Source organism: Hypomesus nipponensis, chromosome 19 (genome assembly GCF_054491055.1).
Source record: "Hypomesus nipponensis isolate SF chromosome 19, ASM5449105v1, whole genome shotgun sequence".
In the NCBI taxonomy this organism is placed as follows: Eukaryota; Metazoa; Chordata; class Actinopteri; order Osmeriformes; family Osmeridae; genus Hypomesus; species Hypomesus nipponensis.
Window position 1 is genome coordinate 3,062,496 of NC_140379.1, and position 25,005 is coordinate 3,087,500.

Genomic DNA, 25,005 nt, shown 5'->3' on the forward strand with positions numbered 1-25,005 from the left:
CAGTCAAACACTTTATAGTACTACAGTGACCTCTGCTGTTTTGATGTACTGCAAGTTCAAACATACAATACATCATTACTGAGGGACTCTTCCGTTATGATGACCCAGTTAAGACAGTTGAGACAACTTACATGTTAGTAATAGATGTTAGACATGTTAGACGCTCTTCTCCAGAGTGACTTACAGTAAGTACAGGGACATTCCCCCGAGGCGAAGGGATAGTAGTGTGAAGAGATGATATAACTACCCCAAACCATTGTTTGAAGTTTCAACTCCTTTAAGAAGCAGTTACGATGGGGTCACACATTTTTCGGAGGCTTTATTTTTTGGGTCACACATTCTGACGGCCGTCAGAAATGGTGACCTCTGTGGTACTGGCTCTGTGATGGCTCCAAATCAGAAAATATGGTTCCAGATTAGTGTGAAGGGATGATATAACTACCCCAAACCATCGTTTGAAGATTTAACTCCTTTGGGAAGGAGTTACAATGGGGTCACACATTCTGACAGCCGTCAGAAATGGTGACCTCTGTGGTACTGGCCCTGTGATAGCTCCAAATCAGAAAATATGGTTCCAGATTAGTTTGAAAGGATAATATAACTACCCCAAACCATTGTTTGAAGTTTCAACTCCTTTGAGAAGCAGTTACGATGGGGTCACACATTTTTTGGAGGCTTTATTTTTTGGGTCACACATTTTGACGGCCGTCAGAAATGGTGACCTCTGTGGTACTGGCTCTGTGATGGCTCCAAATCAGAAAATATGGTTCCAGATTAGTTTGAAGGGATGATATAACTACCCCAAACCATCGTTTGAAGATTTAACTATTTTGGAAAGCAGTTACAATGGGGTCACACATTCTGACAGCCGTCAGAAATGGTGACCTCTGTGGTACTGGCTCTGTAATGGCTCCAAATCAGAAAATATGGTTCCAGATTAGTGTGAAGGGATGATATAACTACCCCAAACCATTGTTTGAAGATATTTCTCATTTGGGAAGCAGTTACGATGGGGTCACATATTTTTGGGAGGGTTTAGTTTTTGGGTCACACATTCTGACAGCCGTCAGAAATGGTGACCTCTGTGGTACTGGCTCTGTGATGGCTCCAAATCAGTAATATGGTTCCAGATTAGTGTGAAGGAATGATATAGCTACCCCAAACCATCATTTGAAGTTTCAACTCCTTTGAGAAGCAGTTACGACGGGGTCACATATTTTTTGGAGGGTTTAGTTTTTGGGTCACACATTTTGACGGCCGTCAGAAATGGTGACCTCTGTGGTACTGGCTCTGTGATGGCTCCAAATCAGAAAATATGGTTCCAGATTAGTGTGAAGGGATGATATAACTACCCCAAACCATTGTTTGAAGATTTAACTCCTTTGGGAAGGAGTTACAATGGGGTCACACATTCTGACAGCCGTCAGAAATGGTGACCTCTGTGGTACTGGCCCTGTGATGGCTCCAAATCAGAAAATATGGTTCCATATTAGTGTGAAGGGAAGGGATGATATAGCTACCACAAACCATCGTTTGAAGATTTTTCTCATTTGGGAAGCAGTTACGATGGGGTCACACATTTTCGGAGGCTTTATTTTTTGTGTCACACATTCTGACGGCCGTCAGAAATGGTGACCTCTGTGGTACTGGCTCTGTGATGGCTCCAAATCAGAAAATATGGTTCCAGATTAGTTTGAAGGGATGATATAACTACCCCAAACCATCGTTTGAAGATTTAACTATTTTGGAAAGCAGTTACAATGGGGTCACACATTCTGACAGCCGTCAGAAATGGTGACCTCTGTGGTACTGGCTCTGTAATGGCTCCAAATCAGAAAATATGGTTCCAGATTAGTGTGAAGGGATGATATAACTACCCCAAACCATTGTTTGAAGATATTTCTCATTTGGGAAGCAGTTACGATGGGGTCACATATTTTTGGGAGGGTTTAGTTTTTGGGTCACACATTCTGACAGCCGTCAGAAATGGTGACCTCTGTGGTACTGGCTCTGTGATGGCTCCAAATCAGTAATATGGTTCCAGATTAGTGTGAAGGAATGATATAGCTACCCCAAACCATCATTTGAAGTTTCAACTCCTTTGAGAAGCAGTTACGACGGGGTCACATATTTTTTGGAGGGTTTAGTTTTTGGGTCACACATTTTGACGGCCGTCAGAAATGGTGACCTCTGTGGTACTGGCTCTGTGTTTGCTCCAAATCAGAAAATATGGTTCCAGATTAGTGTGAAGGGATGATATAACTACCCCAAACCATTGTTTGAAGATTTAACTCCTTTGGGAAGGAGTTACAATGGGGTCACACATTCTGACAGCCGTCAGAAATGGTGACCTCTGTGGTACTGGCCCTGTGATGGCTCCAAATCAGAAAATATGGTTCCATATTAGTGTGAAGGGAAGGGATGATATAGCTACCACAAACCATCGTTTGAAGATTTTTCTCATTTGGGAAGCAGTTACGATGGGGTCACACATTTTCGGAGGCTTTATTTTTTGTGTCACACATTCTGACGGCCGTCAGAAATGGTGACCTCTGTGGTACTGGCTCTGTGATGGCTCCAAATCAGAAAATATGGTTCCAGATTAGTGTGAAGGGATGATATAACTACCCCAAACCATCGTTTGAAGATTTAACTATTTTGGAAAGCAGTTACAATGGGGTCACACATTCTGACAGCCGTCAGAAATGGTGACCTCTGTGGTACTGGCTCTGTAATGGCTCCAAATCAGAAAATATGGTTCCAGATTAGTGTGAAGGGATGATATAACTACCCCAAACCATTGTTTGAAGATATTTCTCATTTGGGAAGCAGTTACGATGGGGTCACATATTTTTGGGAGGGTTTAGTTTTTGGGTCACACATTTTGACAGCCGTCAGAAATGGTGACCTCTGTGGTACTGGCTCTGTGATGGCTCCAAATCAGTAATATGGTTCCAGATTAGTGTGAAGGAATGATATAGCTACCCCAAACCATCATTTGAAGTTTCAACTCCTTTGAGAAGCAGTTACGACGGGGTCACATATTTTTTGGAGGGTTTAGTTTTTGGGTCACACATTTTGACGGCCGTCAGAAATGGTGACCTCTTTGGTACTGGCTCTGTGATGGCTCCAAATCAGAAAATATGGTTCCAGATTAGTGTGAAGGGATGATATAACTACCCCAAACCATTGTTTGAAGATTTAACTCCTTTGGGAAGGAGTTACAATGGGGTCACACATTCTGACAGCCGTCAGAAATGGTGACCTCTGTGGTACTGGCCCTGTGATGGCTCCAAATCAGAAAATATGGTTCCATATTAGTGTGAAGGGAAGGGATGATATAGCTACCACAAACCATCGTTTGAAGATTTTTCTCATTTGGGAAGCAGTTACGATGGGGTCACACATTTTCGGAGGCTTTATTTTTTGTGTCACACATTCTGACGGCCGTCAGAAATGGTGACCTCTGTGGTACTGGCTCTGTGATGGCTCCAAATCAGAAAATATGGTTCCAGATTAGTTTGAAGGGATGATATAACTACCCCAAACCATTGTTTGAAGATGTATCTCCTTTGAGAAGCAGTTAAGATGGGGTCACACATTTTTTGGAGGGTTTAGTTTTTGGGTCACACATTCTGACGGCCGTCAGAAATGGTGACCTCTGTGGTACTGGCTCTCTGATGACTCCAAATCAGAAAATATGGTTCCAGATTAGTGTGAAGGGATGATATAACTACCCCAAACCATCGTTTGAAGATTTAACTCCTTTGGGAAGCAGTTACGACGGGGTCACATATTTTTTGGAGGGTTTATTTTTTGGGTCACACATTCTGACGGCCATCAGAAATGGTGACCTCTCTGGTACTGGCTCTGTGATGGCTCCAAATCAGAAAATATGGTTCCAGATTAGTGGGAAGAGATGATATAACAACCCCAAACCATCATGTGAAGTTTCAACTCCTTTGAGAAGCAGTTACGGTGGGGTCACACATTATAATCTTTTTTTTGGGGGGGGGGGGTGTCACTCTTGAGAATGTTTAGTACACAAATCTGAGACAAAGTTGACTCTATGATGAAAAGTGGCCATTCCCTAGACACGTGCGAGCTTGACGAGACGTACACACAACATTTTAGGAGCTTGTGGGCTCATTCCTTGGCTTGAAGCAATGGCCCAAGGTGAACTCGTGGTATGCATTTCAAATTTGGTATCTCATTGGTAAGCCTGCAGCATGGATGTTTCTATACAGTGACAATTTTTGAAGAATATAAACTTTTCAATGGTTCGCAATGTTTGGAGGAATCCACCATTGCTGCTTGCAGCTATATTTGTTGCTTGCTTTTTCCACAGGTACACTCTTGCACTTATGAAGTTCTTGCTGTTTAATTGTAACTTGTCTGACTACATGCTCTTATTGTTCTCCTCTTTGGGACTTATTTGGTTTCATAATGTATGCTTCGTGTTTGGCTACCCGCAATGTTTGGGGCTGTCTTGTTATGATCAGTGACCTATGCACTTTTGTAATACTCTATCTTGGAAGTCGCTTTGGATAAAAGCTTCTGCTGAATCCATAAATGTGAATGAATACCCTGTGGCCCCGCAATCCTAGCTGGGCCAAACCATCTGCCCTGGTGAGGGGGGGGGGGGGGGGGGTACAGTAAACGCACACAAAAACACGTCTTCCGTTGCTAATAATTGTCTAAACTAACAGTGATGCATATTATTGATGGATTGACATTTAACATAACAACTTCGTGTGTGTTGTGTTACATACTTCGTAAAAATGTAGTACAATGTATTGTTTGCCATCAATCTATACGTTTGACAGTGGTGACATGGAGCGCCCCTGCTTGTATTAGCGTCATTATACCACAAGAGAGAGCTCATTCACAAAACGTTGACTGCAGCACTCGATAGACATTAAATTTGTAATAACAAGAATCAGAATCATATAAAGGGTTTTAATCGCCATGAACTTTTGCACAAACAAGGAATTTACTTTGGCAGGAAGATGCATACATTAAACATAGGAATCTTAAAACTTAAATATGTGGTCTAACTATACAAAAGGTACAAAGTCTAGCTAATACTAGCCTAAGGGGATTTAGATTTATCAAATATAAAATATAAAGTAGCCATAATTTACAATATATATTTTAAAAAAATACAAATAGTACAACAAATACAAAGTACAAAATATACAAATAGTGCAAATTGCAATGTGGCAAGGTGTCATTGTGCAGATTGTAATTAAGTAATTAAAGTCGGTGTGAGCCCTTTGCCATAATATGGAGCTAAATTCATACAGCGTATGGAAAGAAAGTGGAAGACACTAAGACAACCTTTGCTAATTAACCATCAACAAGTCTATAGACGTCTTAACGCCAATTATTCCCGCGTGTGATGTTAGGCTACTGATTATTTAACCCGCAATGGATCCAACTTTACATTATACATTTTACATTATTATATATATATTTTGGAATATGTAGGCTCGACAGCGGTGTTGTAGGAAGGGGTGTGTGTGTGTCAGCTGGGCAGTGTGGCCAAGGAAAGCTCTATTTTCATTCGCATGACTCATATGACGTCACGACTCCCTCGGGTAGCCTAGTCCGCTCGAGCGATCTTTTCCTCCAGCAACAATTGCATCTGTTCAACTGAGCGGGTCTCCTTTTATTTCTCGTTTCAATGGACACATAGAACAATAATATTTTAACAGCTACAAACAAGGTAAAGACAAGATTGAGCCATGGCTACTATCACATGCCGAGTCCAATACCTGGAGGATTCGGACCCATTCGTTTGCACCAATTTCCCAGAGCCGAGACGACCGCCACCGTACAATATCGATGAAAACCTTGCATTGAGTGAACAAATTGCCGGAATTCACAAACTTCTAGAGGCACCGTTGAAGGTACGTCTGTTGACACTTTTACAAAGAAACGAGTTCAGAAGTGTGCAGAACTGTTTTGTCAACGCAAGAAAGTCAACAGGTGTGACCAACTATGCTATGCCAGTCATTGCTTACTTGAATACCTGAATCCAATTGCTTCTGTAAGCTTTTGAAATCCATTATACATTACATTTCCCCACTGCAAACGACTTGTTGTACATGTGAATACTTAAAATTACAAATAAAAACTAAATGTGCAATGGACCCGCACACAATGCATTTGACATGCAGGCTGCTATGCACACATGCAAGTTCATTGCACGCTGTACCTTTCCATGTTGTATTGTGGAGAAGTACGCTATCTGTGTTCAAATAGTTTCAAACCCCCCCCCCAATCCCTCTCTGACTGATCCTGAAACTTTGTTCCACCAAAACGCATTCCGTCGCCAATCCAGTCTCTGATCTCAAACATGAACCAGAGGCGAGACTTGCGCTGTTCTGGGGATATCAGAAGGACGGGCATGACAGTTTGCACACCGCATTGGCAACATTTATTCAAACAATTTGGCCCGTCAAATGTTTTCCTAGGTTTAGGTGTCTGTCTTTCATAAGAAAAGGGGGTATCTGGCAAATGTACACCCCCCCCCCCTCCATCTGCGGTTGCCAGTTTAGGGCTAAATTGAGTTGATGCTCAAGGAAAGGGTGGGATCTGTAAACACGAGATAAGCTCAGTGAAATGGCTTCCTTGACTTTGTATTCTGGGATAGGAAACTCCTGTAGACTGTGGTAGGATATCTTGTCCCGACCATTAATAAAAATTTACCTTCTGTTCCTCTCAAATGTGATTCTTACCTAGTCCCGTATAACTCTTAGGCACGTCGATTGTTACGAGTGCGTAGTTGTAATTGTTATTTGATTGCTCATGCCGTTGCGTAAGGTTCCTGGACTGGTTGGTATTTAATGATTGTTGTGTGGCTTCTATCACTCATTATAAGTAAACATAATATCAGTGAACTGTGCGCATGAGGTATGCCACAGAAATGCCCTTTTCTGACTCACTGTGCTAGAACAACAAGACTATGCGGCCATGCCAGAGTTACCAAGATGATGACTGAAATGCTATAAATAGAGAGTACATATTCTAACCTCACAACAAGCTCAAAGTCCTTCTAAATGTGAAGGATGACAGCATCTCGCAGACCAAGGGAGATATCCTGCCATGTTTAGAGAAAGCATGCAGCCTCTCTCATCATCGGTCACTTTAAAGATTGATCAGAGGGGTGTGATTGCAGTCGTGAAGTATGCCAGGATAAAAAAGACGAGAGAATTGGATCTTCGTGTGTGTGTGTGAGACAGGGAAAGTGTGTGAATGTATGTTCACTTGTATGACTGTTTGCCCCTCTCCCCCCTTACCCTCTCCCCCTCCCTCCTTACCCCCACCCCTCTCCCCCCTCTCGCCCTCCCTCCTTACCCCCACCCCTCTCCCCCCTCTCGCCCACCCCCCTTACCCCCACCCCTCTCCTCCCTCTCGCCCTCCTAGTTGGAAGAGTGTGCCCTACAGCTGGCCACCAATGGGAACTACCTGGACCTGGAGATGTCCCTGGCGGAGCAGCGAGATGAGCTGGAGCAGCTGTACGAAGACTCTGCGTAAGGACGGCTACCTCTGTCTCTCCTCCTGTCTCTCCTCCTGTCTCTCCTCCTGTCTCTCCTCCTGTCCTTCCTCCTGTCTCTCCCCTTGAGGGTTTAGGGGCAGTTCTATGGGCGTATGTGAAGCCCTCTGTGACATGCTTGCGTGTAAAAAGGGCTATACAAATACATTTGATCTGTCTCTCCCCCTGTTTCTTCTGATTCCCTTTTTATACACACACAGACTCCTCGGTGGATCACTCCAAACCAATTTGTTTTATCTTAGGAAACACTCTCTTTTGCGCTGTTTGGTGGCACGATTTGTTCTGGTTGAGAAGCGTTTGACTCTCAAACAACTCTGAGATGACTTATTTAAGCCAGTCACTGTACTGGATGGATATTTATGCATAAAAGCATATCCCACAGACACAAGGCGAGTCATTGTGGCAGGCTATGAGTGTGTCTTAGTGTGTGGTATGTCATAAGGAGAGGGCTTAGACAGGACTGGTGTGTCTGTACAAGGTGAGTCAGAGTCCCCTGTACGTATGTTTTACGTTTTACGTTTTAGTCACTTAGCAGACGCTCTTATCCAGAGCGACTTACAGTAAGTACAGGGACATTTCCCCTGAGGCAAGTAGGGTGAAGTGCCTTGCCCAAGGACACATCATCATCATTTGGCACGGCCGGGAATCGATCTGGCAACCTTCAGATTACTAGAGAATGAGAGGGAGTAGAGGGTGAAAGTGAGGGGAAAGAGGGAGAAAGGGAGGGGAGGGAGAAAGGGAGGGAGGGAGGGAGAAAGGGAGGGAGGGAGGGAGAAAGGGAGGGAGGGAGGGATCAGTGGGTAAGACAGGGCGATGACAGTAAAAACCCAGGGTTGACTCAGGATAGAGACAGTGTTTTATTTCTGCACCAGCACAGCAGACAGTGGGGGTTATAGGACTAGGCCACTGCTTGATCACTGTGATCTGAAACAACTTACTGTCAGGGTCCCCAAAGCCGTGGAAAACTCTGGAAATTTTGAAGTGGTGATTTAAAGGGCCCAAAAAATAATGGAAATTTTAATTTTTCTTTGTGGAAAAATCCTTTGATCTGCAGTTGTTGAAACCCCGGACGGTAGATTCAGACAAACAACTTTTCAGAATCACAGAGACGCAAGTTGTGTGTTGTCTCTTGGTATAAAACATTACCTAACAGACGGCGGACCATTTCTACACCTCTCTGTCACTCCCAGCTCCTCCAGTTGCTGTCTCCGTAGAGACCCGCAGAATATGGCACAGAGCTGTGATGACTGAGGGGAGAGATAGTGTATGGGGGACTGGACTCTCTGTGGCCTGTGTCCAATCAGGCCAACCTGTGAGCATGTTGATGTGAAGCTGTCCTCTTCACTCTCATGAAACCCCTCTGTCAGAGCTGAGGAGTGGGGTCGGGACTTTGAATACAGTAGAGTGCTGCTCACACACACACACACACATTCACACACGCACGCACTCGTTCACACACATACTTGACAGGTTGGCACTTACCTTACACACAGACGCTTAATACACACACACACAGGTGCACACACCTCCGTCAGAGCAGAGGAGCAAAGAAGGGGTGTCTTCTCGAATACAGTAAGAGTGCTGCTCACACACACACACACACATTCACTCACTCACACAATACACACAGACAGTCAATACACATACGCACAGGTGCATTTGCACTGTCGCATGACCCCTTTAAACGCAACCCAACCCACTTATCTTTTAATCTCTTATAATGGACAAGTGCTGACAGAAAAAAAATATTCATAATGACATCATCCGACCCGTTTGAATTCCTTGTTTGAAAATAGTGTCTGGGGGGAAGCGTGACAAATAATTTTACCAGACAATTAATGCTTTGTCTGGAGCAGGAAACTCGGATGACTCTGTAGAGAAATGAGTCAAGAAGGAGACCAGGAAACATAAGGACTATACGACTACACAGTACCTAACCGTAGATTCAGTTTTAATTACCGCTACTGCAGTAGTGTTTTAGTATTGTTAGGTCTTGGGAGTCTGATTGCAGGTGGGTACAGACTGGCGTGGTGGAATAGTATTTTGAATTGTATTTTATTTTCTTTCAAATGGGATTTGAAAGTGTTGAAGAATGAAGTGGGTTAAACACGTGAGGTATTGGAAGAGTCCCACAAATCTTAAAGTTGAAATCATATTAACCAATAGACAATCGTTCCAAGTAGTTATTATGGATTAAGTTCTAGTGTGATAAGTTCAACTCTAAGTTTATCAAATGTTTCTGTTGATCTCTAGTACTGTATGTCATATTGCCTGGAGACGTGTTGTTCCTCTGCTTAACAGAGTTATAAACCCTATCCATGATCCTGAATCATTTACAAAGTCCAAGTAACAGGAGTATGCCCACACACACACCTGATACAGCTTGTCATGGCATATAATCCTTTGTCTTAGGACAAACGACCATGGAGGCTAAATAGTGGCTTAATTTTTGTGGCTTTAAAGTTTCGTGAATCTTACAGTTTAAATCATATTACCCAATTGCCAATCCTTATAACCATTTGATACACTCTCTGACTCTATTTGTAGTCTGGAGTGAATTGGGGTCAATACCCATTCACTCCAGTTTCTCGCTATTAGATATGCATATGAGCCCAACTGTAGGTTTACACTGAAACAGACAGTCATTGTTGCATATTCCAATGACTTCTGGTTCATATCTTTGGCCTCTATTCAGCGACTTGTCAAACAATGAAAATATTTACGATGGCGGAATGCGCTGGAATATTATTCGAATCCTTGACCCCCCCCCCCCCCCCTTTCTATGCTGGCTGTTCTTGTACAGCCTGTATGTTGTCCCTTGTGACAAAGGCACATCCTGTTCTGAATGGGTGACGTTTCCCTGGGAGACTGACTCTGAACCTTTCCTATCGACCTCTCGCTTCTCAGTCTGTCACCTCATGGCTATCAGAATGTATCTCCATTCAGTGATGAACATGGATTTGTGACCGTGGTCATGTCAAATACCCTATCTTACAGGTACAAATGAATGTGAAACCCCCCCCCCCCACACACACACACACGTAAAAGGAATAACAACACTAGCAAAATGATGTAACTATTCAGGAGAAAACGTGACCGTGAAAGAAAAACACTTCTGGCTGTTGGAGTCCTCAGCGTGTTTGCTTTGGATCCAGCTTCCCTCCCATTAGAAAAGTTACCTCAGAGAATCCCCTGCAGTTCCTGCAAGACCGGGGTGGCTGCTGCCTTTACGAACATGGTGATCAGAGGAAAATTGGCAGCGGGTCTTGTAACTTTGTGTGTGGCTGTGTGTGTGTGTGTTTATGTGTGTCTGGGGCGGTTGGTCACTGCTGAAACACTGGTAACTTGGGTTGGAGAAAGTAAGACTGTGCTGGGGTGAAATACAAAGAGGAAATGTGTCACTAGACGTGGCCTGGAAAATGTGGGCGTGTTTATCGTTAGTAAGAGTGTATGTGCAGCTACTGCATGTGTTCACAGTATGTGTCAGTTGCCGAGAACCTAAATCCTTTATTTCAGACCTACACACACACTCTCTCAGTCAGGGACAGATACTTTCCATACCTCTTTGTGGGCTCTAGAACTTTCCATAGTACAAATCCCTGCTGGTCGGGCCATGGCCGTCACACCAGAGCTTGTTTATGGGATGGCAGCATGTGGGAGTCAGGGAGTTGGAGATCCAGTGTCTCCCCAGCCAGCTGTGTTAGCGTTCAGACGCTACACATCAAAACCGCCTCATTTCACTGCTCTCCACTTGTTCCCATTGTGGAAGGGCCGGACGATGAAGAAAGTCCAACTGAAATTTGTTTGAAGCATGTTTTTTTTTTTTTAAGCTAATGTTTGAGGAAATATAGTGCTACACTTCTCAATTTAAGAAGTCTGTGTTTATCTTAGAATGTTGAGTGGTTCTTAAATCAGGTTGTGTCTCCTTTTTAACTCTAAACTGTCTTCTCATCCTCTTCTCCGCAGAAAAGGAAAGAAGCCTATCCTGATTCTTCGTACCCAGCTCTCCGTCCGAGTCCACTCCATCCTGGGTAAGTACCGCCTACCCTGCCTTCCCCTCCCTCTCCATCCCTCCATCCTGTCCCTGCAGCAGCAGTGATGACTCAGGGGAAAGTAGCAAGCAAGCTCTGTTTCCAGTCTTCCGTCTTGGCCTTCGGTAGCGGTGGCTTCCAATGGCTCCTAGTGGCCTGTCTAAGGAGCTTGAGCTCTCCATTCGTCAGGGAAGCTCTGACACCGTCTTAACCCCCCCCACCCTCCCCCCCACCCCACCACCCAAAAAAAGATCTCAAGTCCTCTTTCCATTATCGGCCCCAGACAGTCGTTCTTTCCTAGCTCGTGGCGGGTAGCGAGGGGAAAATTCTCCACCGTCCAAGGGATGCCTAGATGGTTCTTATCCCCCTGTTATTTCTTTTGAATCCTAAGTAACGTCCTTACCATTGTGATGGGATGCATCAGTATTTTTACCAGACTTCAACAGCCCATGTTGTTGCACACTTGAGATTTAGCACTTTTAGCTGATGTGTCGAAAGCAACGTACAGCTGGGGCATACGCTGTAGTAAGTACAGTACATCACCATAGATTTACATTAAGTAATTTAGCAGACGCTCTTATCCAGAGCGACTTATGATTAGTACAGGGACCTTCCCCCAAGTAGGGTAAAGTGCCTTGCCCAAGGACACAACGTCATTCTGCACGGCTGGGAATCGAACTTGCAACCTTCTGATTACTAGGAATAGACAGACAGCGCAACAATGATGTCATCACAATTACGATGTTACATAATTCTGGCAATAGGGTAGCGTTGATACTTTTTGTCCTGTGTTTTATAGCCTAACATATTAAATATGTGTGTTTCTCTTTAATGCAGCCGGTTAACTTACATTTTCTACTATGCAACTGTGTTTAGTCCCATGACTAGCAGCACGAAAAAGACAAGTGTTGACACAACGGGATAACCACCCCTACTGTAGAACACACTCATCTCAGGAAATAGTGAATTTTCTTTGTAATTGTCCATATCTGGCTTTCATGTGGTGTTACCGTTACCTGGCTGTAGCAGTGTTGGTTTTGACGGGCCCAGACTTGTAACTCTACTGACTGAACCAACCTTCCAGGGTTCCAAGGAATTAAGTAACCTTCCCAGGTTGCTCCATGAATGGTTGACTGTGCTGCATTTGACTAGTCTGGTAGTACGTTAAACATGGGTTCAAGTGTGACTACATTTTATCCTCAGCTCTGACAAGTCTTGATGAGAACAAGACGTCACTGAGGTCAGTTTGGTTGCTGTTATTGAGGTGAAGAAGATGTTTTGGGGAATGCCTGTAATGTCTGTCTGTTCCTGGTTAGCTGGAAAAAAACTATTTTTACACTCTGAATTGTTGAGTTATGCAAAGAACAAAAGACATTTAGCCCTTTCCTCGTACATAAACACATGAACACAACGCTGCAAAACATGGACACGCCACCAAAGTAAGTAGCTGGCCATCGTAGCTGATTACAAACGGGCACAATTCCTTCTCCTGTCTCAGGCTATATGTTTACAATTGCAAAGTTGATGCTCTGCAGTGGTTCAAATCCGCTAGTTTAGCCAGACTTTGCTGGGGGGTTTTCTTTCTGCATGACGGGGAGACAAAAGGTATTTGGGCTTGACTAACAGGTTCCTATGCTCCTCTTTTAGCCTCAACAACTTTTCCTGGTAAACAATTCCAGCAACGTATGTGTTCATCTCGCATTAGCACATAGCAGGAGGTTAGGGGGACTTAGCACTCAGCTGCCTGCAACATTAATACTGTAGCTCCCAAACCATTTGAACACAGTCATAATAATAACAACATGCTTTTAAACCTGTCGTTTCTGGATTTGCTGTCAAATATTCTACCATTGAGCTATTCAACCCTCAATGATCTGTAAAACCTAAAGCAACAGCTGCTTCACCCACTTCTCAAACTGCGAGGGCTGAGAAATCAACTGGTTGTTTTGAGCTTTTACCACGTGTTGCTTGTTTACCAGGGGCATATCTATCTGTTGAGGTGTAGCTTTGCAAGTTAACTGCACAGCTACATTTTCGGTCTGTTTAGTCAAGCTGATGGATGTTTTCTTAATCCCATCCCACTAGTTTCCTCACAGGCAATGGGGGAGTGAAATGTTTATGGCTCTTGAAAGTGTTCTCTGGGTGCTTTTCATAAGGAGTTCTCCTCAAATGAGTCACTTATCCTGGTTTCCCTTTCTGGCTGTATACTTACAACCTGAAGAGGGTTTCCCCTCCATTGCCCGACAGCAACAGTGGCTTTTTCCTCAACACACACCCTTCTCGCTTTCTGTTTTACCTGAAGGGAGAACCGTCCAAATGAGAAGGAATAATGCTGTGGAGTCTGTGGACTGTGGAATCTTGTGCCAGCTGGCTCAGTGTTCAAGTGCCTCCCCCTTAGCTGCTGCCTTTGAACCTTTCATCAATACCATCAATGATCGAAGTCTGTCACAAAAAAAAGATGGCTGTATTAATTTGTTACTGCCCACTGTTACAATTCTGTCAGTGGATCACACAATGGGGAAAAACCACTAAGGGTGCCACACACTCTGTGTGTGTGTGTGTGTTCCGGCAGTCCCTCGCAATGAATAGTCCTTCACAAGAGGTGGGAGCATGTGTGTACAGAGAGCTCCTTGGACATGGGGTAGTAAATACGTGCCAAGCCTGTCTAGCCACGCTGATCGGCATGACAGATAAGTCGTGTCTGTTCCAAATCGACAGGCAAGTGAGACATTTCAGATGCAGGGACGGACTACGAGTGCTGTAGAATTGTGTCCTTCCTCTTGAGCTCTAGCTGTTGTTCCTTCAGGATGCATCCCCCTACACACACACACACACACACACTAACACCACCACGACCACATTGCCTGGAATCGGCTGAACTACGTCTACTCCCTGACGTTTCTTCCTGTTGTTGCGTGATTGACTTCCTGTTGTTGCGTGAGTGTTTTTTAGGGGGAATAACTGCTTTGTCAGGACTTACAGGAATGTGTCCGTTTGTCCTAAGATGCTCTCTGGGCTTTATAAAAAATAAATGATTTGCACAATACATGTTCACACTGCGTGTGTGAAATTACATCCTGTAGTGACTAATTTCAAACTATGACTCACTGAGAAATTCCTGTTTTTTTGTTGCCATTGGAAGCATGGAAAGGCTGTGTAACATGCATGCGTGTTTCTCTGCTTGCGTTCGTCCGTGTGTCTGTTTCTTGCATTTTTCCTCTGTGTGCTTGTATGTTCTGTAGACGTGTGCGGTCTGACATGCTTGACCTGAGGGCCTTTCACACCCATGCTGTCCAACACAGTTTCCATAGATCCACTAGCAAGGGCTTTCACATGACTGGCCTTGGAGCTTTGCTGGAGGTTGATTACTCTCGTTAGCACATAGACAACAAAATGGGCCACAGGGGAACCGATAATTGCTTTCTGTCCTCGTTCTCACTTCTCTGACAAGAGGTGGCGTTCTAAATTATTTTAGAATTGCATCATGGGTATCGTGTATCATTGGCCTGGTGTTGTAGCCAAAGCAACCTATTGTGATACAGGAACAAAAAGTTGGTTTGTTCAGTGGCCACACCCTGGACAGGAGGTTCAGTACCATTTTGCTGCACCTTAGTTGCTCAGGTTATGAGGATCTCTCATTCTCCATCTAGGGTTGAGAACTTGATGAGCCGATGAACTTCAAGAGCCAATGCAGTGAAAATGTTATGTTTCGACTGACGTATTTGATGGTTTATAGAAATATTCTTGTCTGGGTTGTATTTTTTTTAAATTATATATAAGGATGAGAACTGGGTCCACACTGATGACTTTGTGTTGACACGGATCAGTCTAATTCAGACGCAGTAACAGGAAATGGCAGACTCAACAGGTCTGGGTCGTCTCATGTCTCCCCAGGGCAGAGGTCCCCTGGTTGACTCTTTCTCTCAGTTGGCAACCCCTACGGTTACATTTCAAAAACTGAAGAACCCTGAAGACTGCTTCCCTTGAAGTGCATTGTTCCAAACTGATAAATAAGATGTTTGGTCTACCTAAATACTGTCTCGCATATCTTTTTGTTTGAAATTCTATCATACTGTGTTAAGTTGTCTTCAAGGTTAGGTTGATAAACAGTTCCTGTTCACATACTTAACATGCTTGCTGTTAGGGTGTTAACATCTGATCCAAGACATTTTTAGCCTACACTAATTGCAAAAAGAACAATCTTTTTTTAGCTGTAGGTGCTGCGAAGCAGGCAGTTCTGGTTGATCAGCTCCCAAGCCAGTGTTTGTTCAGTTCCACAACGCAGCCCTGTTTTTACAGACCATCAATCTCTCTCCCTCTCACTTTCTGTCGAAAAAGACACCAGAGTGATGAGCAAGTCCAGTCATTAAGCAGGCATGCAGCCTTGACTCTGTCACACCTCAGCACCGCGTGGTACCAGCGCGTACCACACATTGCTGGTTGAGTTATAGTAAGCGGGGTTAGCTAGTGTTAGTGCTCCAAGGCTTTGAATGAGGTGCTGTTAGCACAGCTTAGCGGTTAGTGTAGAGGTGGTTTGTTTGGGACCTGCCACATCACAACCCCAATGCTCCAGTATTCAGGCCCAGTACCCCAGTAGAAACCCCCCTGAACCCAAACCCCAAGAGCCAGTTACTGCTTGTGACAACAACAAGAAGCACCCACCAGCCTCCCAGTGTTTAGCACTAGCTATGACCACCGAGTCTGAGTTCCTAGCCCAACTGCCTGCCTAAGCCCAGACCGAGCAGGGAGGGAACTGAGAGGAGGCAGTCGTGTGTCGTTTAGCTATAATGATCTCCATATCCACGCTAATGTGTGAACCCCTAGTGCTGGCTTGTGGTTAAATTACTTTGGCCCCGTAGAGAGAGAGAGAGGGAGGGAGGGAGGGAAAGCGAGACTGGTCAATGCCCTCTGCCCCCTCCTTTTATCTTTCTCTCTGTCTCCGTCTCTCCTTCTCTCATACACTCTCTCTCTCACACTCACTCCATCTCCCCTTCCCTCCATCTCACTCTTTCTCCACCTTCCTCTCGCTCCTCCTCATCTCTTTAACGCCCCATCTCCCTCCACATCCTCCCTCTGCTCTGCAGTACCCAGTGTGTTTGGCTAGCTCTTCTCCATAGGGACTGGGGAGGGATACAGCCCTATAGCCCAGTTGGAGGCTATTTATAACAGCGGTGCCAGCCAGTCACCCAGCTAGCGGAGAAGAGGACACAAAGTGCCCATAGACGTACAAGTACAACAGGGCACAACAGCGTGAGGATCAGCAGCTTTTAATTACAAAGCAGTTTTTTTTCCCCCTACAACTCATTTTTGTACGAGTTGTGAATACAGTTCCGCTTCTGAGTTTTCCCCCCTTGAGAGATTCATAATGGTCGCTTTCTTCCTCCATCTATTTTTCCTCTCTGTCCCACTTGGGGACCAATGAGAAGTGGTGGCTTAAATATGTCTGCCCTGGTAGAGGACAAGGGTGAGTTTAATCATTTCTCCAGGGCTACCCCTCTGTTATGCCCCCAAACACACACGCACACGCACATCTCTATTTCCTTTTAATCTGCTGCCATGACAAGGTCCATCTGAGTTCAACACCCAGTTGCTAAAGGCTATCTGCAGAGCTGTGGTCAGAGCACAGGTATTTGACCCTCCACACACACACCCAGCAACACCCGATCTATCTTGCTGGAGAAGCCTCAGGTTGGTGGTCCCCCTCTCTAACAATCCCAATCCTCTCCTGGACCAGCTGTTTTCCCCCTAGCTGTCGCTGTCCCGGTGCAGCAACTTTCCCCTCCTGAAACTGATTTTGGCTGGTGGCCATTTTGGGTCAAGGTCCACACGCTGTGAGTAATCAGCCCTGAATATCTCCTTCATCCCCAGGCATCACACTGTGCCAGCCCCACCCATCCAGACGGTCAGGGACCGCACAGTGTCTTCTGTTGGATTAGCAGGCTATACTGCCAGACCTCTGGCCTTTAGGTTGCAACCACAGACTATCCTCTATCCCCCTGGTTCAATTCTCTGGCCCCATTCCCAGTCTTTCACTTTTTGAGGTCATGTATTTTGCATCACACACAGTGATAAGTGTGTCATACACAGTGATAATTTTTTTTTTTGTTTTGTTATGAAATCTCATATTATGCGAGGACAGACATCATTAAGCATTTAGATTCTGGCAAAATGATGAGAGTAGAGCAAGACTACTTGTACATGCTTGTGAACAACCTTTTATTATTAAATTATGACCTGAATGAATGTATAAACAATACTGTATGAATTGCTCCACATAACCCACACAAGTCCTCTACCCAACCAAGCATTACATAACTATTATGTAATGTCGGAGAATAAGATAATATCTTGCCACTGAACTGACGTGTGAGCCCATCTCAGGTGAGACACGCAGTGGAACATAGTCTTCTATCACTGACTTAGCTGAAGGGTTCTCTCTCCATCTGGCAGACCTTGCACGCCCACACATGGTGCACCGGTCTGTGCTTGGAGCGCAGGTCAGTAACAACATTTATATAAGACCTTATCACAAGTTTAAAAGTCGACCACCGGTGACAGAATTGTTCGTCGCCCCTTGCTGCCCTTGGCTGGGCTAAACAGAAACTACACTAGCGCCTCATAAAAATGACCCGAAACACCAGGAACCTGATGGAGATATTTAGGATATCTGACCTAATTTTAATGGCGACCACGGTTTGGCTCAAATCAAAGTTTACCTGTTCTCCTGTCACCCAAACATGGTACTTGTACTGTCACCGTGCAGCTACTGATGTTAGAAGGCACAAACCACTCCCAAAAGAACAATTCTAAGATGAACCACAAACTGCTTCATAGCATTCCAAGAATTTAAGGGAGTGGTTGAGTCGCTAATCTCAGTTGCTAAGGGCAGTTACCAGGTTCTCACATGCAGGTCTATTGTCCACAGTAGCTGGTTGGTGATCAGTATCAGGGTTAATTGTGCTTAGGCTGCGTAAAGCGATGCCAGATGCACCATTCAGGCCTCATGAGACAGTTAAGCTCCCAGCCCTCACGTCTCTGGTCTCAGCTTGCGTCTATGGATGCTTGCTTTGGCCTGCTGGATCCTATTTATTAACACGGTTTCTTATGATATGTCTGGCTGCAGGTGTTTGAGAGTTGCATGCTTGTTGAAAAGTTACAGGCTTGTTTGCGTGAAAGTAGAGTGTTGCAGTGCAAGCAGGTAATATCTGACCTGTTGTAACCTGGTACATTTGACCTTTTTTTTTTACATATACGATCTTTCTGACTGCTGTGGCAGTTGGGGGATTTGGAGTCATGCTGTCCATGTGCACATTTTTATTCAGTGACTAATCATTTTGGATACTAGTCAGAACCCTGCGGTTATCAGGATCTGGGGCCTGTTGTCCCATCCAGGTCCTTGGGCGTCTCCTGCAGTCCTTTCGGTCCTGCAGTGTAACCTGGGGAGGTTTCTGTGGATCAGAAGGTACATAACCATGTCCAGCACTCACACGATGACCAGCAAACACGATGACCAGCAAACACTCCTAGCTCGTTACAGACACACTCCTAGCTCGTTACAGACGCACTCCTAGCTCGTTACAGACACACTCCTAGCTCGTTACAGACACACTTGACAGCTGAACACAGCCTGCAGGCCTTTTGGACTCTGGGAATGATTTAGATTGCTGCACCGAGTTTGGCGGTGTGGTGTACGGGACTCGACCTTGAAACTAGACCACCATGGGGGATCTGAGGTTTGTGTGACCTTTGACCTGTCAGAGCAGTCACTGCTAATATTCTGGAAGGCAGTCCCGGTTGATTTGACCCGGTCGGGGTGTCTGTCTGGACCTTGGTGTCTGCAGACTCTTTTGGTCTGGTTTTATTTGGGTGCTCCCTGTGAGGATGCTGGACTCCCTGTGTAGAAGTAAATACAGGAGGACCTGGTCCAGGTCAGAGATCTCTGTTCACAGGAATGTAGCTGTTTAACTGCCGTTTTTTTTTTACCATGGAGAGGTTGGTCTGCCTTTTTTCAACCTTTTTTATTAGTTTTGAACACGTGTATGCGCACATTGCGAATAAACACACATGCAAACAAAGTGCATACACACACAAAGCGCCTACACACACACAAAGCACACATATACACACGCAAAGTGCACATTTAACACACACAGCCCTCAGCCCTGTCAGACCCTTCTTCACCAGGACAGCTTACTGTCCTGTATCAGGAGGATAAGGCCGGATCTTCATTGATTTTTAAACTGCAGTGTCTCAAACAGTTTGCACTGCTTCAAAGACAATATCCTGTATGGAATCCAGCACCAGGCTTCTATTCTTAGCCCTCCTCCTTTCCTCCCGGTTCAGGAAACAACGACTGTGCACATGATAGAGTCCTGCCAATTAGTCCTTACCAAGATGGTCGCCAGGTTCAACAAACACTTGAGGTCAGATCTATCTGGGAGGGTTGAGAAACAGCTCTGCCTAAGCCAGGAAACATAAGCCGTGAGCAAAGGAGGTGAGGGATCTAATATCTGCACAGAAAAGTTGTATCCATCAGATGGCTGAGCGGTTAGGGAGTCGGGCTATTAATCAGAAGGTTGTTGGTTCGAATCTCGGCCGTGCCAAACAACGTCTTGTCCTTGTGCAAGGCACTTCACCCTACTTGCTTCGGGGAGAATGTCCCTGTACTTACTGTAAGTCGCTCTGGATAAGAGCGTCTGCTATATGACTAAAAGTAAAGTATCAAGAGTTCTAGAATCATCATTAAAAAAAAATCCCTGAGTTCCTCAAATGTTAGTGGTTCAATACATGTCACATGTCACTTTTCTGTCCCAATTTAGCCAGGTCCTTGTCAATCAATATTATTACTTCAGCAGTAACCTTACACAGTTTTAAAGGTTCATACTTGCAAAGAGCAGAGATCAATGTCGGCCTACGTTAGTGTTCTAGGTTTAAGGTCAAGTAATAAAGCCATAGTCAGATAATCCTCTTCTTCAGGTAATTTAGCTCTCGTTAGCTGGGGCTCCTGTGGGGCCTTTGATGATTTGACATCTCGTCTGTTGATGTGATACTGGGGCCAAGGGGTTCAAAGTAGTTGTTTCTGAGGTACAAGGCAAGGGCCCCGGTAACTTCCGGCAATTACAGATGTAACTTTGGCTGGGCTTTACTTCAGTCTGGCGCTTTGTCGATCACTTGAATGATAGCGTTGGAGAACGGCGAATACCACTGTGGTCGAGCCAGACCACATCTCCCTCAGGCTGAGGAATGCCACTTCTGAGTTTAACTGTGTGTGCTGCTTCAGTAAAATATGACTTTCCTTTTTTTAGTCTGCTATCATTAACTTTCAGAATCTTTCACTTCCTTGTCCGTGGGGCTTCAAGCGTTGAGATGTGAAATATGAAAGCTGAGAACTGTAACCTGATAGTTCAGTTTATCTGTGCTCGATCAAGTCTAGTTTTCCTCCTTTTTTCCTTCTCTCTGGGAGCTGCAGAGAAACCGTATCACCCTGAATAAGCTAATTCTGTCTGACTTCAGGAATGCACTGATGGCCAGCTTGACTAAGAAAAGGCACTTGAAACCTTTTCCCTATCGCACTTTAAACCTCAAAGTGTCATTAGCTTTGCACACACACTTACACACACACACACACACACACACACCGTTTGTGAACAGCTCAGCATGGCACATTACTTTGTCTACTTTGTCTAAAGTGTCTCAAAATGAATGCATTCAGGTAGTGAGTAGTTTGGTTAAATAGTTAAAACTCCTGTTCTTTTGGTGTAGTGTGGTACTGTAGGAGGAAGCTTTGACAGAAACTCATTAATCATCTTTTTTTTTATTGCTAGCCTTTCAGAACTTTATAATCTGTTGTTTATAACACGCCCACATGGGGAAATCCCCTTAAGACATTTTGGAAGCAGGTGAAGGTCTTTAGCTTCTGTTATCGTTCATGGTTCCCTATCACTGTGGATTAATTTTTCTGTGTTAAAGAGTGTTAAAATTGGTCTACTTATCCTTGTATTGCCTATTTGCAAATGTAAACATGCTGTAATCGAATCCGTGGAAACTCTCATGACTCCAGTTCAGTTACACAATAGGAATCCGAACAAACAGAATTTATCAAGTTTGAACTCGAGTTCAGTTTACCGGCACCCCTTCCTTCTGGCTGATCGTTTCCCAGAACAACATAGCTGTATGTTTGCATGTGTGTGTGTGTTTTTATTAAATCTCTGTTTCCTTCTCATATTCTAAACAATGCTGTCTTGCTGTGTTTAGCTGTCAGGCCCATCTTCTGGCTGAGAGTCAATTATCCCTGGCAAGTGAGAACATATTGTCCACGACAACTTTGTATCACATTCTCACAAAATCCTCAATGACAAGCTCTGTTTTTCCCAATAAAGGCCATGTATTTTCATTGATGTCAGTATTATACTGGGCATATGAGACTGGTAGCATGCCGACATACGTAAAGGAAAAAGTAGAGAGGGCAGCTGGATCATTAAATGCCCCAGAAATAGTTGGAATCAGTCCCATGTGTCAGACTCTTATTTATAATCCCTGACTTGGGAACCAATCTCTACTGGCGGTCAGAGCGTCACATGACCCAATGTCAGGAAGTAACAACCTTCTACAGCGATGTGAAACTTAGTCTCCCATCAGGCAGTGCTGGGTCGTTGTAGTGAAAAGTGGGAATAAGGAGGGTGTTTTATTAGTTTTAAATGTCTTTCGTCCTGGCTTCTTTTTTGTTTTTAATTGTGTGTTTATTTGGTTGGGCACATCCTGTCTGTTGCCCTCCTGATAACCACCCTGTGTGTGTTTGTGTGTCCGCAGTCCTTTAATTTGTCTGCTTCCTAACATCAGTCTCTTCCTCTGAGAGATGGTTATGTGTGTTATCTACAGGGAGCAGCCCCTTGTGGTATAGACCGCCTGTCGTATAGCAGCACTTTACAGCCGGCCTGCCTTCCTTCCTGATGGAGGTACATATAGCTTCTGCCTAAAGGAGGGGGTCGTTGGTGATGATGGTTACACACACATACAAACACACGTGCACACACACACACACACACACCCTGAATGACACACACAGCACTAATGCACACACACATTCAGCATAGACACACACACACACACTGCTGCACACAGAGGCAGTAAACACATCTCATCCTAGTGACAAGCTGCTGGTCGTCAAAGCAACGGGAACAACAAATAAGGCAAAATTGGTCACTTCTCAATCCTGCCTAGTTTCTTACGCTGGATGAAGTAATGACAAGTCATTCATCACCAGCAAGGAATTCTATCCTTCTGAAAACCAAAAAGACTTTAAATTCTCTAAAGGACTCTATACTTGATCTGACAAACTGTCTTGGTGTCCCATTCCATGCCACCCGGCCTAACTTAAGTGTAAACATGTGTGAGTTTGACTTTCTTTTGGTTGGGATACAATTGACCCTTTGGTCTGCATCTTATCTTTTAATAACTTTAAGAAGAAACTTGAAATCAGTTGTGGGCTCATAAATGTCACCTGCGTGCTCAGGTACATGTTGGCTTTCCGTCTGTCCAACACCCTGTCCTGCTTCTGTGCAACACCCTGTCCTGCCTCTGTGGAACACCCTGTCCTGCCTCTGTCCAACACCCTGTCCTGCCTCTGTGGAATACCCTGTCCTGCCTCTGTCCAACACCCTGTCCTGCTTCTGTGGAACACACTGTCCTGCCTCTGTGGAACACCCTGTCCTGCCTCTGTCCAACACCCTGTCCTGCCTCGGTGCAACACCCTGTCCTGCCTCTGTCCAACACCCTGTCCTGCCTCTGTGCAACACCCTGTCCTGCCTCTGTGCAACACCCTGTCCTGCCTCTGTGGAACACACTGTCCTGCCTCTGTCCAACACCCTGTCCTGCCTCTGTGCAACACCCTGTCCTGCCTCTGTGGAACACCCTGTCCTGCCTCTGTGGAACACCCTGTCCTGCCTCTGTGGAACACCCTGTCCTGCCTCTGTCCAACACCCTGTCCTGCCTCTGTGGAACACCCTGTCCTGCCTCTGTCCAACACCCTGTCCTGCCTCTGTGGAACACCCTGTCCTGCCTCTGTGGAACACCCTGTCCTGCCTCTGTGCAACACCCTGTCCTGCCTCTGTGCAACACCCTGTCCTGCCTCTGTCCAACACCCTGTCCTGCCTCTGTCCAACACCCTGTCCTGCCTCTGTGGAACACCCTGTCCTGCCTCTGTCCAACACCCTGTCCTGCCTCTGTGGAACACCCTGTCCTGCCTCTGTCCAACACCCTGTCCTGCCTCTGTGGAACACCCTGTCCTGCCTCTGTGCAACACCCTGTCCTGCCTCTGTGGAACACCCTGTCCTGCCTCTGTGGAACACCCTGTCCTGCCTCTGTGGAACACCCTGTCCTGCCTCTGTGGAACACCCTGTCCTGCCTCTGTGGAACACCCTGTCCTGCCTCTGTGCAACACCCTGTCCTGCCTCTGTCCAACACCCTGTCCTGCCTCTGTCCAACACCCTGTCCTGCCTCTGTGGAACACCCTGTCCTGCCTCTGTGCAACACCCTGTCCTGCCTCTGTCCAACACCCTGTCCTGCCTCTGTCCAACACCCTGTCCTGCCTCTGTCCAACACCCTGTCCTGCCTCTGTGGAACACCCTGTCCTGCCTCTGTGGAACACCCTGTCCTGCCTCTGTCCAACACCCTGTCCTGCCTCTGTGGAACATCCTGTCCTGCCTCTGTGGAACATCCTGTCCTGCCTCTGTCCAACACCCTGTCCTGCCTCTGTCCAACACCCTGTCCTGCCTCTGTGCAACACCCTGTCCTGCCTCTGTCCAACACCCTGTCCTGCCTCTGTGGAACACCCTGTCCTGCCTCTGTCCAACACCCTGTCCTGCCTCTGTCCAACACCCTGTCCTGCCTCTGTGGAACACCCTGTCCTGCCTCTGTGGAACACCCTGTCCTGCCTCTGTGCAACACCCTGTCCTGCCTCTGTCCAACACCCTGTCCTGCCTCTGTGGAACACCCTGTCCTGCCTCTGTCCAACACCCTGTCCTGCCTCTGTGGAACACCCTGTCCTGCCTCTGTGGAACACCCTGTCCTGCCTCTGTGCAACACCCTGTCCTGCCTCTGTCCAACACCCTGTCCTGCCTCTGTGGAACACCCTGTCCTGCCTCTGTGGAACCCTGACCGGGAGGACCGGAGGTTTGTTTTCAGGGATATCTCAGAATAGACAGATCCATCAACGCCCATGAGAACTGGTAACACACAGCGAGTCAGGAGAACGTCAGTTTAGTCCACGGCGGTGTCCTGTAGAGCAGTCAAGGTTGTACTTCCCAGCGAGGAACCCCTTTCACTGAGATTAGCCCTCTCTGGTCCGGCCTCAACTGACCACCTCCTTCCTTCCTTCCTTCCTTCCTTCCTTCCTTAACTTCCTTCCTTCTTATG

General features: G+C 45.6%; 1 protein-coding gene across 1 annotated transcript in view; it reads left to right on the top strand.

Moving 5' to 3' along the window:
* Window positions 1-5,618: 5,618 nt before the first annotated feature.
* Window positions 5,619-25,005, top strand: part of fhod1 (formin homology 2 domain containing 1) — a 46,955-nt gene continuing 27,568 nt past the window's right edge. Inside the window, 3 exon segments of the mRNA XM_084683107.1 lie at window positions 5,619-5,912; window positions 7,432-7,538; window positions 11,528-11,592. Of these exon segments, the coding sequence (XP_084539233.1) occupies window positions 5,748-5,912; window positions 7,432-7,538; window positions 11,528-11,592 (337 nt within the window). The 5' untranslated portion in view covers window positions 5,619-5,747.